We start from the raw sequence: 14886 nt of genomic DNA on the forward strand, positions 1-14886 counted from the left end.
TATTTTTTAAGTCCAAGTTCTGGACCGCGGCGGGAAGGGATAATCACACGCAGAACAGAAGAGGAACCGATCTGGTCACTGAGGGGTTAAGCGCGCCTCGCGGACAGGCGCTATGGACGGTAGGCTCTGACCGCCTGCGGGGTCTCCCCCTCACACACGGCAGCGTCTCCCGCCATTTTCCCCCTCCCGCACATACGTACCGTTGGACACAGCGCAGCTCTCGCTCCCCGGGGTGTCGTCTCTCTCACACCCGCCTTAGGCCTCCGCATCCACCAGCAGCGACAATAAACCTCCGGCCTGGATTCCGTGCGCGAACTAACTAGCAACACGCCGCAGCCCGCAAGAGAGGGCCGCCGCTCCGCCTTACGTCAGCACGTAGTTACGTACGAGGAGGAGGGTAACATTATCGACGTCAGAATTCAGCGTGGAACGGAAAATACGTGGTGACGTCGCGCTTGTTATGCAGGAGGAGCGGCTGGGCTGATGTCGGCACTTACTAGAGCCGCCCCTCGGGGCTTCTCCGCTCTTCTCCTGGGCTGAGTACAAGCTCCGACTGCGGGTGAGGCTGCAGTGCTCCCGGGCGGGTGTGCGGCTGCACTGCGGGCTCCGGCCGGTGGTTGCGGCGGCGGGACAGCTCGCTGGCTATTGGCTAGATGGACGACCAATGACTGACATAGTGCGCGAGCCAGACACGTGATATGCTCAGTGTGTGCGAACAGCAAGTGGGTCACAGTGTTAAGGGGGCGGGGACCATGGGGGTCTGTGTGATGACCCACAGTGCCCTGACCAGTCTAATACATCTATGGGGTCTGTGTGCTGCCCCGAGGTCCCACTGATCCCTCACAGGTCTAATACCTCCATGGGGTCTTTGTGCTGCCCCCGGGGTCCCACTGTACCCCGACTGCGCTAATACCTCCCTGAAGGTCTGTGTGCTGCAACTGGGGGACCTCACACTCTACCCTAGCATATCTCTGTGTGTGTCCCATTGTTCTTCCTCTGCGTTGGTGTATTCCTGTGCGTCCCCCCCCCCTGCTGACCCGTTGCGTTCCTTACCCCCCTGAGTGCCTTTTGCATTCCCCCTCCCTCCCCCCCACCGCTGGCCCGTCGTGTTTCCTCACCCTCCACCCCTGGCACGTTCCTCCCCTCCACACCCCACCCGGCTGGCCCTTAACGTTCCCTCTCCCGTCTCTAGCCCCCGCTATCCCGTAGCGTACAGGCTCCTCACTTCTCCGTGCGCTGTCCTCCCCTGCTAGCCCGACATGTTCCCTCTTACCCACCCACCATATTGGCCTGGCGTGTTCCCTAATCCCACCTCCAGCAACGTAGAGGGCAGATGAAGAGTTTCAGTTTCTACAGATACAGTGCCTTGCGAAAGTATTCGGCCCCCTGGAACTTTTCAACCTCTTCCCACATATCATGCTTCAAACATAAAGATACCAAATATAAATTTTTGGTGAAGAATCAACAACAAGTGGGACACAAATGTGAAGTTGAGCGAAATTTATTGGTTATTTTAAATTTTTGTGGAAATTCAAAAACTGAAAAGTGGGTCGTGCAATATTATTCGGCCCCTTTAACTTAATACTTTGTTGCGCCACCTTTTGCTGCGATTACAGCTGCAAGTCGCTTGGGGTATGTCTCTATCAGTTTTGTACATCGAGAGACTGAAATTCGTGCCCATTCTTCCTTGACAAACAGCTCGAGCTCAGTGAGATTTGATGGAGATCGTTTGTGAACAGCAGTTTTCTGCTCTTTCCACAGATTCTCGATTGGATTCAGGTCTGGACTTTGACTTGGCCATTCTAACACCTGGATACACTTATTTGTGAACCATTCCATTGTAGATTTTGCTTTACGTTTGAGATCATTGTCTTGTTTGAAGACAAATCTCCATCCCAGTCTCAGGTCTTTTGCAGACACCAACAGGTTTTCTTCAAGAATGGTCCTGTATTTGGCTCCATCCATCTTCCCATCAATTTTAATCATCTTCCCTGTCCCTGCTGAGGAAAAGCAGGCCCAAACCATGATGCTGCCACCACCATGTTTGACAGTGGGGATGGTGTGTTCAGGGTAATGAGCTGTATTGCCTTTACGCCAAACATATCGTTTGGCATTGTTGCCAAAAAGTTTGATTTTGGTTTCATCTGACCAGAGCGCCTTCTTCCAGATGTTTGATGTGTTTCCCACATGGCTTGTTGCAAACTTTAAATAACACTTTTTATGGATATCTTTGAGAAATGGCTTTCTTTTTGCCACCCTTTCATAAAGGCCAGATTTGTGCAGTGTACGACTGATTGTTGTCCTGTGGACAGACTGTCCCTCCTCAGCTGTAGATCTCTGCAGTTCATCCAGAGTGATCATGGGCCTCTTGGCTGCATCTCTGACCAGTCTTCTCCTTGTTTGAGATGAAACTTTGGAGGGACGGCCGGGTCTTGGTAGATTTGCAGTGGTATAATAATCCTTCCATTTCAATATGATCGCTTGCACAGTGCTCCTTGGGATGTTTAAAGTGTTGGAAATCATTTTGTATCCAAATCCGGCTTTAAACAGTATCAAGGACCTGCCTGTTGTGTTCCTTGGTCTTCATGATGCTCTCTGTGCTTCAAACAGAACCCTGAGACTATCACAGAGCAGGTGCATTTATACGGAGACTTGATTACACACAAGTGGATTATATTTATCATCATTAGTCATTTCAGACAACATTGGCTCATTCAGAGATCCACAATGAACTTCTGGAGTGAGTTTGCTGCACTGAAAGTAAAGGGGCCGAATAATATTGCACGCCCCACTTTTCAGTTTTTGAATTTCCACAAAAATTTAAAATAACCAATAAATTTCATTCAACTTCACAATTGTGTCCCACTTGTTGTTGATTCTTCACCAAAAATTAACATTTGGTATCTTTGTTTGAAGCATGGTATGTGGGAAAAAGTTGAAAAGTTCCAGGGGGCCGAATACTTTCGCAAGGCACTGTATTTGCGAGGTGTGATTCCTCCGCTGTGTATGTGGAGTTCATCGAGGAGCTCTGCCATCACTACACATGCAGCTTCTTGTACCCGTGAGAGGAGATTCCTAGTGATCGCCTTTAGGGCAGACACGTTACCATCTATCGTTGCCCTGCAGACCGGGCACAGGTCGCTTTTCAGCCCTACGTGGTTTAGGCGGATGATCTAGCTGCTTGGTGTGTGCTGCCGTTTTTTGGTCACTGCACCTCCCATAAGAAATGCAATCCAAACATTTTATCACTGAAAACTACAGCTTGGCCCTTACTCCCTCGGGACAACATCCCCTTCCGATTTTTCCCAAGATTTACATTGTAACCGTTCCTTTTTCCACAGGATGAAGACATTGTTTCAAGAGATCAGAGCTTCCATAAAGAACAACTCTGAGCTCGAACGCTCCTTCTGGAGGCCGGTACTCCCATGGGGAGGAGTTTTCACAATTAAGGCCGGCAGGAAGGCCGTGTCCTGTATGCCGCTGTACGTGGAGATCACGCTGAAGAACACTTGCACCATTGACGGCTTCTTAATGCTGCTGTACGTTATCTTGCGTGAGAATCACACCTTCCCTCGGGAGCTGTCGCTCTACTTGGGCCGGGAGTTTGTAGATTGCTTCCTGCATCTGATGGACACCTACAGCTTCACTTCCGTAAAGTTACTGTGGATCTGGGACAAGATGGAGAAGCGGCAGTACAAGTCAGGGATACACAAGGCCACTCTGGAGATTGACCTCTTTGGTAACGAGCATGAGAATTTCACACGAAACCTGGAGCGTCTTATGGCCACGATGCAGGAGAGTTACTGTTCTAACTCCAGGTGCCCGCTCCGAACGAAGAAGAGCCACATGCAGACCATTCTCATCAAGTAAGGGATCATTCTCTGCAGGCAGCGGTGGTGGGGGGACTATGCCATTGTCTCCCTGTATTGGATCACCGGGTCAGAGCATGAGATAGGTGTTACATGCCCCTGTGGTCCTACTCTGGTTATAGCTGTGTATTATATTTGTTTGTACCTGAGGTATGGAGGAAGGGACTCTGCTTGCACTTGGGGTGGAAGGGACTTTCGTTCCTCGCGGCTTGTTTGATGTCAGTATACACTACTGTTCAAAAGTTTAGGGTCGCTTAGAAATTTCCTTATTTTTGAAAGAAAAAGTTTTTTCCCTTCACCCATGACAGCATACCTGAGAGAGTGATCCGTCCCGCCAGGACAGGAACCTACTGAGATATAAGGGGTGGCACCTCTCCCCCGCTGCAGTTGGGTTCCTGACCTGGAAGGGAATCCCATTGTCAGCGGTGCCTATCATGGGTAAAGGTCCCAGGCCCGTCCCGGCGCGGGAAGAACAGGGTGCCTCACCTGTAGCGCCGGCCGTCGGGTCCTGGAAGCGCAGTCCCCGGTGACCCCTGGGGCTCCGGGTTCATGTGGGCGTGCGTGGAGGCTCCATCGCGCCTCCCTTCACCCATGCATGCCCGCAGTCTCGCTCCCCCAGAGCACCTAGCGAGAGAGAGCCACAGGCGTCTTTCGGCCGCTGACGTCAGCGGCGCAAGGGATCATGGGCGCGCGCCGGCTGACGTCAGCTAGGCGACGGTGTCATGGCGGCGGGTGTGACGCCGGCCGGCTTTTCCGAAGTGGTCAGCCGACGGTCGCAGGGGGGAGGGGAGAAGACACCCACCAGGACGGAGGCAGTATATTTAAACAGGAAGAGCAGCATGGCGGGCGGTCAAACATGGAGTCAGAGCAGGAGCGATTACCGACTCTGCGTCCCTCGCAGTCCTCCGCGATCTGGTGGCCAACCCCCACATCCTCGATGGATCCACCCGCCTTGGCTTGGGTAAGCAGATCCGGGAGGGTTTCTACCTCTCCTTCCTCGGGAAGGTTGCACACTGGGTGGGCACAAGCCTCCCGCTCATGATGGGCCTTCATCATGTTCACATGGAAGGACTTCCTCCTTCCACGGGTGTGGTCCAGGGTGACCAGATAGGTGACAGCGATGAACCGCTGGTGCACGAGGTATGGACCCTCCCAGGCCGCATGAAGCATGTTTTGAGGTACAGGGACCAGTACCCACACCTTTTGACCCACCTCGTAGGTCCGCTCACAAGCATTCTGGTCGTACAACCGCTTCTGGTCAGCCTGGGCTTGGGCCATATTGTCATGCACCAGCCGTGTCAAGGCTGTCCCGGAAGCGCACGACATACTCAATGACCAACACGCCAGGGGTGGCCACATCCCCTTCCTATGCTTCCTTCACCAGAGCAAGGGTCCCCCGTACACGTCGCCCGTACAGGAGCTCAAAGGGGGAGAACCCCGTTGAGGCCTGTGGGACCTCCTGGTAGGCAAACAGCAGGTGTGGGAGATACCGCTCCCAGTCTCTCCCGTGGGAGTCGACCAACATCTTCAGCATCTACTTTAAGGTGTCATTGAACCGCTCACACAGGCCATTGGTCTGTGGGTGGTACGGGCTGGCTACCAGATGTTGCACCTGTACCTGCTTACAGAGAGACTCCATCGGCTGCGACATGAACTGGGTCCCTCGGTCGGTGAGCATTTCCTGGGGAAACCCCACTCTGGAGAAAATCTCCAGTAAGGCAGTGGCCACTTTGTCAGCCCGAATGGACGACAAAGCTACCGCCTCCGGGTACCTGGTGGCGCAGTCCACTACCGTTAGTATGAAGCATTTCCCGGAGCGGCTGGGAGTGGACAGAGGTCCAATGAGATCCACAGCCACCCTCGAGAAAGGCTCTTCAATGATAGGCAGAGTTACCAGTGGGGCATTGGGGCGCTGCCCCGCCTTCCCCACCCTCTGACAGGTGTCACACGAATGGCAGTAGGCTATCACCTCGGTCCTCATTCCCCTCCAGTAGAAATGCTGAGCTAGCCTGGCCCTGGTTTTAGTGATCCCTAGGTGTCCGGCCATGGGAATCTCGTGTGCGATCCGCAACAATTCTGCCCTGAACGGATAGGGTACCACTAACTGTCGGTCCATGGGCCATGCCTCCGGTGAACCCTGCTGGACCGTTACCCGGTACAGCCGTCCCTGGTCCCAGACCACTCGCTCGCGGTCGGACTCCAGGGGAGGCTGTGCCGCCTGCTCCTTGAGAGCTTTCAGGCTAGCGTCAGCTTCCAACGCTGCCTGAAATCCCTGACTCGATGTGGCAAGAATTGACGAAACTGCAACCTCCTCTGTCAGCTCCCCGGGATCTGTCTCCTGGCCGCTGTCTGACACGGCAGCCACTTGGTCGGAGAGGGGGAAACCATCGGACCTCCGCGAGGCTCCTTGGGCTCCTACTCCTGGTAACAGCGGCCACGACCGCTGAGACCACAGGTAGCACCTGCTTCCCCTCGGCCCCTGACCAAGTCGTCGGGTCAGGCAGACTTTCCTGACATCCCGGATGCGGGGAACTCCTGCCCTGGGGTCTTACCTGGTGGCTCCTCTCCAGGGACGCCTGTTGTGAGTTCATTTTCCCCTTCACCGTCAATGTCTGATGAACTCCCTCTTCTGGTGAAGGAAGGTAGTGAGGCTGATTACCAAACACCTGATCTGGTAGATGATGACTGGGTAACAGGAACTGCTGACTGGATATAAGGCAGCAGACGCCCTTCTGAGTCGCTGGTGATTTCTCTGCTGGATTCTTGGAGACCAGTCTGATTCCTGCTTCCCAAAGATAAGTTTTTGCTCTGCTATTGAACTTATTAGTTTTGTTTTGTTTACCTTGATTTTTGGAGTTCAGCCATCCCCGGTCGGGGTTGTGCTGAGTTCCATTTTTGTCTCTGATCAGTTTGTCTCTTTGCTCTGTCTTCAGAATTTACCTGAGTGCTGATATAGTCATTTTGAAGTCCTAGCGACTTCAGGGCCTGTTTTTCCTATCAGACGGTTGGGACATTTTTTGGTAGGGTTTTTTGCGGATTGCAGACAGCAGCTTTTCTATCCTGTCCTTTTTAGTTAGCTTGGGCCTCATCGTTTGCTCAACCTATCTTTCTATCTGTGTTAGTGTTTTCATCTTGCTTCACCGTCATTATATGTTGGGGGCTGCCTATTGCTTTGGGGTCTGCTCTGGGGCAGTTTAGATTTCCCCTTTCTTTAGGCCTATTTAGTTCTCCAGCTGTGATCGAGGGGTCTAGGGCATCGTAGGAACCCCCCACGGCTACTGTTAGTTGTTGTGGATAGGATCAGGGGTCTGCAATCCGATAGCTACCAACCTCTCCGGTTTTCTGGACTTAGCTTGTATTTTTGTTTTTTCCTCCTTCGGTGACTCATTCATAACAGACGCCCCCTCCCCCATGGCCTGTTCCTCTTTCTGCAGAGGCCCTAGACTCAGCAGGCTGGGTTCACTTAGGGGCCCTACACTGCCCATAGCAGCCCCTCCCTCCACCTCTGAGCTCTCCCCTGCAGTCTTCTCACCTGTCCTCACTGTGAGCCCTGTGTGTGTAGTGTCAGTGCATAGCTTACCATCAGGTTTCACTCCCTCCTCCACTGTTGGAGGCACATTCAAAACATTAACATTAGCATTTACAGTAGAGTCATGACATTCTTGGGGAGCCGGACTTGGGGGTTCAGTCTCCACATACTGAGACACTAGCCGCCCCAAACAACACATTGGCAGGAATATTAGGCGTTACTCCCACCTCCACTGTTGGAGGCACATTCAACACATTAACATTAGCATTCACAGTAGAGTCATGACATTCTTGGGGAGCCGGACTTGGGGGTTCAGTGGCCACATACTGAGACACTAGCCGCCCCAAATCGGTCCCAAGCAACACAATGGCAGGAATATTTGGCGTTGCTCCCACCTCCCGCATTCCCCTCCCGGCGCCCCAGTCCAAAAACACCTTGGCGACGGGCAGCGCCGGTTCAACACCTCCAATTCCGGAGATGGAAAGGGTTTTCCCAGGCACCGAGTCTTGAGGGGACACCACCTCAGGACGCACCAGGGTTCGTTCAGCGCCTGTGTCCCGCAGTCCCATGACCGCTGAGCGGCCGATGGTGACGGGTTGGTAATTGTCCAGGGACCTCTACCAAACCGTCCCACACACAAAACAGTGGATGGTTTCTGGGACAGGGATGGGGCCTTCTGGCGCTGGGGACACGCAGCCTTAAAGTGTCCCAGCTGGTTGCAATGATGACATGTCTGGGTTCTGCTCCTGGCCTGGAGAGGGCAGCAGGGGGGTACACCCCTTGCACTCTGGGGGCTGGGGGGACAGGGGCAGGATTGGGCTTACCCCCTCTCCAGGTGCTGCTGGCAGGCTTCTTTAGCTTGGACGCCCTGTTGTTGGCATACTCGTCTGCCAGGGCTGCTGTAGCAGAAGCCCCCTTTGGTTTCCTGTCACGGAGGAACTGCTTGAGGTCCTCCGGACAGTTCCACAAGAACTGCTCCGTGACGAACAGTTCCTGGACCTCCTGGCGGGTGGTGAGCTCTAGACCCGAGATCCAGTGCTCCGCAGCTCTCGGCAATGCCCGCATGTGGTCGGTCCAGGTGTCCTTGGAGCCCCGCTACAGGCTCCGGAGCTTCCTGCGGTAGGACTCCGGGGTGAGGTTGTAGTGCTGGATCAGGGCCAGCTTGATGCTGTTGTAGTCCTGCTACTCCCCGGCAGGTAAATCCCCCCCCCCCCAAAACTTCCAGGGACTTACCCCTCAAACGGGGGAGTCAGTTACCTTGCCCACTGATCCAGGGCCAGATGGTGTTGGAGGCAGGTTCTCTGAAAGGCCAGCAGAAAGGAATCCAGGTCTCCATCCTTTTCAAGCAGGGGGAAGTCCTCCGCCCGGACCTTGAAAGCCTTGGTCCCCGGTGGGGCTGGAGCGTCCAGCGGGAGCCCGTGCTGAGCCATCTCCAGTCAGTGCCGGCGCTCCGCGTTCTGCAGCACACGTTCGGCATGTTCACGCTCCGCTGCTTTCTCTGCCGCCACCAGGAGTCTGTCATGGGCGGCGGCGTTACCAGCCTCGAGCTGTGCCATAGCCGCTTGGAAAAGGGCCTCCGATCTGGACAGGCTGGGGCGGGCAGGTGGTGGACAGTCCACTGTGGGACTGAGCACGGGGGTCTGGCTCCTTGGGGAGCCCTAGCTGAGCTCCCCCTCACCTTCAATGGTATTGTCCACCACCTCCTCATAGACCATAGCATTGGCCTCCCCCTTTGCCTTACTCCTGGTGCCTTCCGCCATCTTGGGAACCTCTGGTTACTGACACAGCTGCAACCCTGACCTCGCACACAACTTATTATATTTGCACTCTGACTGTCTAGTGCTGGGCTGACCTTAAGACCCCCAGTAGTGAAAGTTACCGCTGGTAGTCTCTAGTGTCTGGGAGTAGGGGTCCCACGCACACTATTACTCTGATCCCACCGCTGCCACCAATGTGGAGGAATCAGGACCAGTTCCTGCCACATCACCAATGTGACGTAACTACACAGGCACAGCTCTCCGGCACCGCCTTTGTCTCTCAGGTCAGTAAGGGAACTGCACCTAGAGCAAATGGCTGCCGGGGAGGATGTCCTGTTACCCGCTGGGTATTCTAAGATTCGTAATCAGAGTAAAAGCATCAGCCCAAGATTAATTATAAGGTTTAATTGCCTTAAGGACGCACTATATTACAGAAATATACAGTAAGCTATACAATGGAATTACAGTGGATTTGCAGTCAGAGTAAAATATAACAAAAGTACAAGACTTAGAGATATTAAGCTGGAGGTCAATTTACCAGATTGTCAGTTGCATGTGGGTGCCGGGAGCTCTGCAGTCCACAGGTACAAGAATCTTAGTTGCCGGACAGACCCCAAAGCATGGGCCGCTGCTCTCCTTGGCAGATCTGTCCCCAGTTCCTTCTTAGATCATCATCGTCTGTTTTTTTCTGTGAGAGAGACCCTCTGCCATGGGCTGCTAGTTCTTAAGCATGCTAGGTCCCTCCCCCTGTGTCAGAGGGTGGGCTAAGAATCTCCACCCTGTAGCTCCGTGCAGAACTTACCCCCTTTCTTAGATATTGGGAATAACTTTCAACAGCCTGATCGGATCAGGACATGAGAGGTACCAGTGAATGTGTTTTGTTTTGCCTGTCGTGTGGAGAGCAAACATGGCCCCATTGGGTCGCTGTGGAGGGCCAATCCATGTATCTGAGGCCCCAGAACCCTCACCGCCTCAGAAGTCGCACTGCCAGATGGCGTGATTTCCTCTGGGTCACTCGGATGTTTTTCATAAGCCCATAACTTGAAAGATGTGCTCATAATCCATGATCCTAGGATGGAGTCGGAGCGGCTGGGAGAGACAATGAATGTGTTTGTGTCTAGCTGACAGGTATATTCTAATTGACGCCCCCCCAGGCACCTTCTTACCCCATTCTGACGTGGCTCCTTCTCAAGCTTTGAAGTTCTGTTTTGGGCCTTATCTCATTATCATACTAAAAGGCCTGGCTATTCAACATTGGGTACTAAATCCTGCTTTCATCAATATGCGTACAGGCCCTGGGGGGGTAGGAGCAGTTAACTCCATCATAGTACCCCCTTTGAGCATAAGGACGCAGAAATATGGGACAAAGTCCCAAAGATCAACGCAGCGGTGTCCAGGTCTTCCAAAAAATGGGCTCTGCCCTTGGAAGACTTGGCTTCTTAGGGACCCGCTAGACAAAAAAGCGGATTCCTATCTAAGGCATGCATGGGAAGCAGCAGGAGGATTGAAGCCGGCAATAGCAGGCACCTGCACGGCGCGTTTCCTAATGGTTTGGCTGCAGCAGTTAGAAGAGAGAATAGTGTCAAAAGTCCCAAGAGAAAAAAATACTGGCAGATATGTATCTTCTGCATGGGGCAGCAGCTTTTTTGGCAGACACCTCGGCGGACTCTGAGGTTGACAGCTAGGGCGGCAGGATTATCAAATGCCGCCAGACGTGCGTTGTAGCTTAAAGGCTGTCCAGGTGACCTAAAGTCTAAAGCTAAACTGTGCTCTCTCCCTTGCGATGGTCGTTTTTTATTCGGCAAAAAATCTAGATATCTTGGAGAAACCAAGTGATAGAAAGAGAGGCTTTCCCAGGTTCCCGGCAGATCAGAGAAGGCCGCCCTTTCGGAGAGGAAGATTCAACAGGGGTCGTCCTCCGGCGGATAGAAGATGGGAAGATAAAAGAAAAAAGGAGTCCGGATTTATGTTTGGTGGAGACATTTCCCCTTCAAAAAAAATCCCCACAATGACGCCAGCATTCTGGTAGGGGGGAGATTAGCGCTCTTTTCTCAGGCCTGAGGAAAGATCTCTGTCAATATCTGGATCCTATGCATCATAAGAGAAGGACTGAAGATCCTCTTTATTCGCCAGCCAAAAGCAGTGTTTGTCGTTACCCCTATCAGGAAGGCGATCAAAGAGCAGTTGGCCTTAGAATCAGAAATCCTGAGCATGGTAGACAAGCAGGTCCTTTCCGAAGTCCCGAACATACAAGAGGGAGCGGGGTTCTATTCCCCCCTTTTTCTGATGAAAAAAAACCAGATCAGTCGTTCAGGACAATCATAAACCTCGGAGGTCTCAATCGGTGGATAAAAAAAAAAATCAGACTTTCAAGATGGAATCGGTAGCTACAGCTATAAAACTGCTACATTAAGATTGTCTTATGGCCGTAGTCGATTTGAAGGATGCATACTATCACATCCCCATCCACCCAGGTTATCAAAAATACTTTAGTGGCTCTCTATATCCAGGGCGTGCTCAGGCATTTCCAATTCAGGGCTCTTCCATTTGGCATATCTATAGCCCCGAGGGTCTTTACCAAAGTCATAGCGGAGGTGACAGCCTTCCTCCGAGTTCACAACACAGTCATAATACCCTATTTGGACGATTTCCTAATAGTGGGCAGCTCAGAAGACCACTGTACGGCACAGTTGAGCCGGGTGACCGACATCCTACAGGAACTAGCGTGGATGATAAATTTCAAAAAATCGAGACTACAACCCCTAACAGACCTTTCTAGGATTTATCCTGGATTCAGAGCAGCAAGCTTGTCTGCTACCGGATACCAAGATAGACAAGGTGGAGAAGGTGACCTTGGCTGCCCGAGACCAACCTCACATGACATTGAGGAATGCGATGTCTCTACTAGGTACCCTGACGTCCTGTATCCCGGCGGTCAGGTGGGCTCAATTTCACACCCGACAGCTTCAGGGGGAGGTTCTGTCAGCACAAAGATCGCTGAGTGCATTTAGAAGGAAGACTGGAGCTTTCCTTAGAGGTCAGAGACTCTCTCAACTTGTGGCTAGACAGGACAAACTTGGCTTCAGGAATGCCATGGGACAGACAGGCGACCGATATAATACTGACCGACGTGAGCTCCTCGGTGTGGGGGGCACACCTAAGGGGTCATGTGGCCCAGGGTTCCTGGAGGCCTCAAGATATGGGCGCATCTTCCAACCTGAGAGAACTGTGGGCAGTGAACAAAGCCTTAAGGCTAGCTTCAGACTAGTGCATTTTACATGCAGCGCACGGCGCTGCTAAGCCCCGTCCAGTCATTTCCTCCTATCGCACACTGCTGCAAGCGATCTGCACACTCTATCTTTAACATAGGGTGCGCTGGCCGTGCGCTAGTAGGATTTTTGCGTGCGCTGCGCTCGTTTGAAGGTGCGCCGAGCGCACCAAAATGCAACATGGTGCGTTCGGCGCACCTTCAAAAGTGCGCAGCACACGCAAAAATCCTACTAGCGCACGGTCTTCGCACCCTATGTTAAAGATAGGGTGCGCAGATCGCATGCAGCCGTGTGCGATAGTAGGAGGAAATGACGGGGCGGACAGGGGGCGGGGATTAGCGGCGCCGTGCGCTGCATGTAAAATGCGCTAGTCTGAAGCTAGCCTAAGCCACTTTATTCCCCTACTCAGGGGCCGCAATGTCCGGATCATGTCGGACAACAAAGTAACGGTGGCGTACATCAACCACCAGGGGGGTACAAGATCACACTCCCTAATGAAGGCAGCGAGCGACATTTTTTACAGAGCGGAACAGCAACTACACTCCCTAACAGCATTGCACATAAAGGGGGCAGAAAATATAGAGGCCGATTTCCTGAGCCACAATACTGAGGCAAGGAGAATGGGCTGTAAATTGGTCTGTTTTTCAAAAAATTATACAGCTTTGGGGGAAACCAGTGATAGACCTCTTTGCCAACAAAAACAACGGCAAGTAGAGAGGTTTTGCTCACTAAACCCAAGGGAAAAACCATGGGCAGTGGACTCATTGCAGATTCCGTGGGACTTCAGGCTAGCCTATGCGTTCCCCCCAGTGGCCCTGATCCCAACAGTAGTCAGGAAGATCAGGAACGATCAAGCCTGGGTGATAGCCCCATTTTGGCCAAAAAGGCCCTGGTTTGCTCTGCTACGAATGATGTCCCTCTCAGATCCGTGGGTTCTGCAGAAATCCCGGAGCTACTAGCTCAAGGTCCAATATTCCACGCTCAGGTCAAGGGATTCCATCTGACGGCGTGGAATTTGAAAGGTCGCTTCTAATAGATAGAGGGTTCTCTCCCGGGTTGGTGGCCACCCTGCTAAAGAGTAGGAAGCCGGTAACGACTAATATCTACGGCAGAACATGTAATAAATTCCTGCAATTCCTAGGTAAGCCGTTAGAACAAGAGCCCCCGATTTGTGCCATCTTGGAGTTTTTACAATCAGGTTTGCAGCTGGGGTTAGCGGTAAACACTCTTAAAGTTCAAGTATCTGCACTAGGTGCGCTCTATAACTGCAACTTGGCAGCAAATAGGTGGATAGCCAGACTTATCAAATCCTGTCATAGGTCTAGGCCTATCCCAATACTTAGAATAGCCCCGTGGGATTTAAACCTGGTTCTAGAGGCCCTTACAAAAGAACCATATGAGCCTTTACAACAACTACCCATAAAATATCTTACCCTAAAAGCGATCATTTTAGTGGGCCTTACATCGGCCCGTAGAGTAAGCGACTTACAGGCTCTCTGTGAATCCACCCTATACACAAATTTTTCAGGACAGAGTGGTATTAAAAACAGACCCCACTTGTCTACCTAAGGTAGTATCAGATTTCCATCGAAGTCAGGAGATTATCCTTCCATCCTTTTGCGAAAATCCTAAGAAGCCAGGGGAGGAAAAATTCCATAATAAGGATGTTAAGAGAGCCCTGCTAGAATATATATCTGTTACTAGTCAGTGGAGGAGGTCCCAGTCCCTATTTGTAGCTTTCCAGGGTGCCAGGAAAGGCTATAGGGTTTCAAAAGGGACTATTGCCAGATGGATTAAGGAGGCCATTAGTGTAGCCTACTCAGCTAGTGGTGTTCCGATTCCTGACGGCATCAAGGCTCATTCCACCAGAGCTGTGGCGACCACCTGGGCTGAAAAGACAGAGGTGTCGATTGAACAAATTTGTAAGGCCGCTACCTGGGCCTCACCTTCAACCTTCTTTGAGCACTATAGATTAAACCTATCCTCCTTGTCTGATTTAACCTTTGGTAGAAGGGTGCTACAAGCGGTGGTCCCTCCCTAAGGTGTTTCGAAGTCTCCAAAAATCTCTCAGGTGTGCTGTCATGGGTGAAGGGAAAACCACCATGGTTACTTACCGGTAGCCGGTTTTTCCGGAACCCATGACAGCACCCGTATATCCCCCCCCCCCCCCCCTTTTCACCGTATGGGTGTGCACGATTAGTAGGGTGCATTTGTGTGATGTGGTGTTGGATTAACGTAACTAACTGGGAAGTCCTCTCATGCTCTGTAACCAACTGAAGCGGGGGAGAGGTGCCGCCCCTTATATCTCAGTAGGTTCCTGTCCTGGTGGGGAGGGTCCCTCTCTCAGGTGTGCTGTCATGGGTTCCAGAAAAACCGGCTACCGGTAAGTAACCATGGTGGTTTTCCAATGACGCTAACATTAAATGATTCAGAAATACACTCCTATACATTGTTAATGTAGT

At 52.2% G+C, this 14886-nt stretch overlaps 2 protein-coding genes across 3 annotated transcripts in view; one reads left to right on the plus strand and one right to left on the minus strand.

Annotated features, from left to right (window-relative positions):
* The window catches only part of PRPF39 (pre-mRNA processing factor 39), a 75240-nt gene extending 74817 nt beyond the window's left edge, over positions 1-423 (minus strand). Inside the window, exon 1 of the mRNA XM_073577783.1 lies at positions 201-423. The gene's annotated coding sequence lies outside the window, so the exon portion shown is untranslated. The remainder of the gene's footprint in view (positions 1-200) is intronic.
* An 8-nt stretch (positions 424-431) lies between these two features.
* Positions 432-14886, plus strand: part of DORIP1 (dopamine receptor interacting protein 1) — a 42502-nt gene continuing 28047 nt past the window's right edge. For both annotated transcript variants that reach the window (XM_073577785.1, XM_073577786.1), the window contains exons 1-2: positions 432-559; positions 3342-3866. In XM_073577785.1, coding sequence (XP_073433886.1) covers positions 3343-3866 — 524 coding nt within the window. In that variant the 5' untranslated portion in view covers positions 432-559; position 3342. The remainder of the gene's footprint in view (positions 560-3341; positions 3867-14886) is intronic.

This window comes from Dendrobates tinctorius, unplaced genomic scaffold (assembly GCF_039654945.1).
Source record: "Dendrobates tinctorius isolate UK_male_01 unplaced genomic scaffold, ASM3965494v1 ptg000057l, whole genome shotgun sequence".
Classification (NCBI taxonomy): Eukaryota; Metazoa; Chordata; class Amphibia; order Anura; family Dendrobatidae; genus Dendrobates; species Dendrobates tinctorius.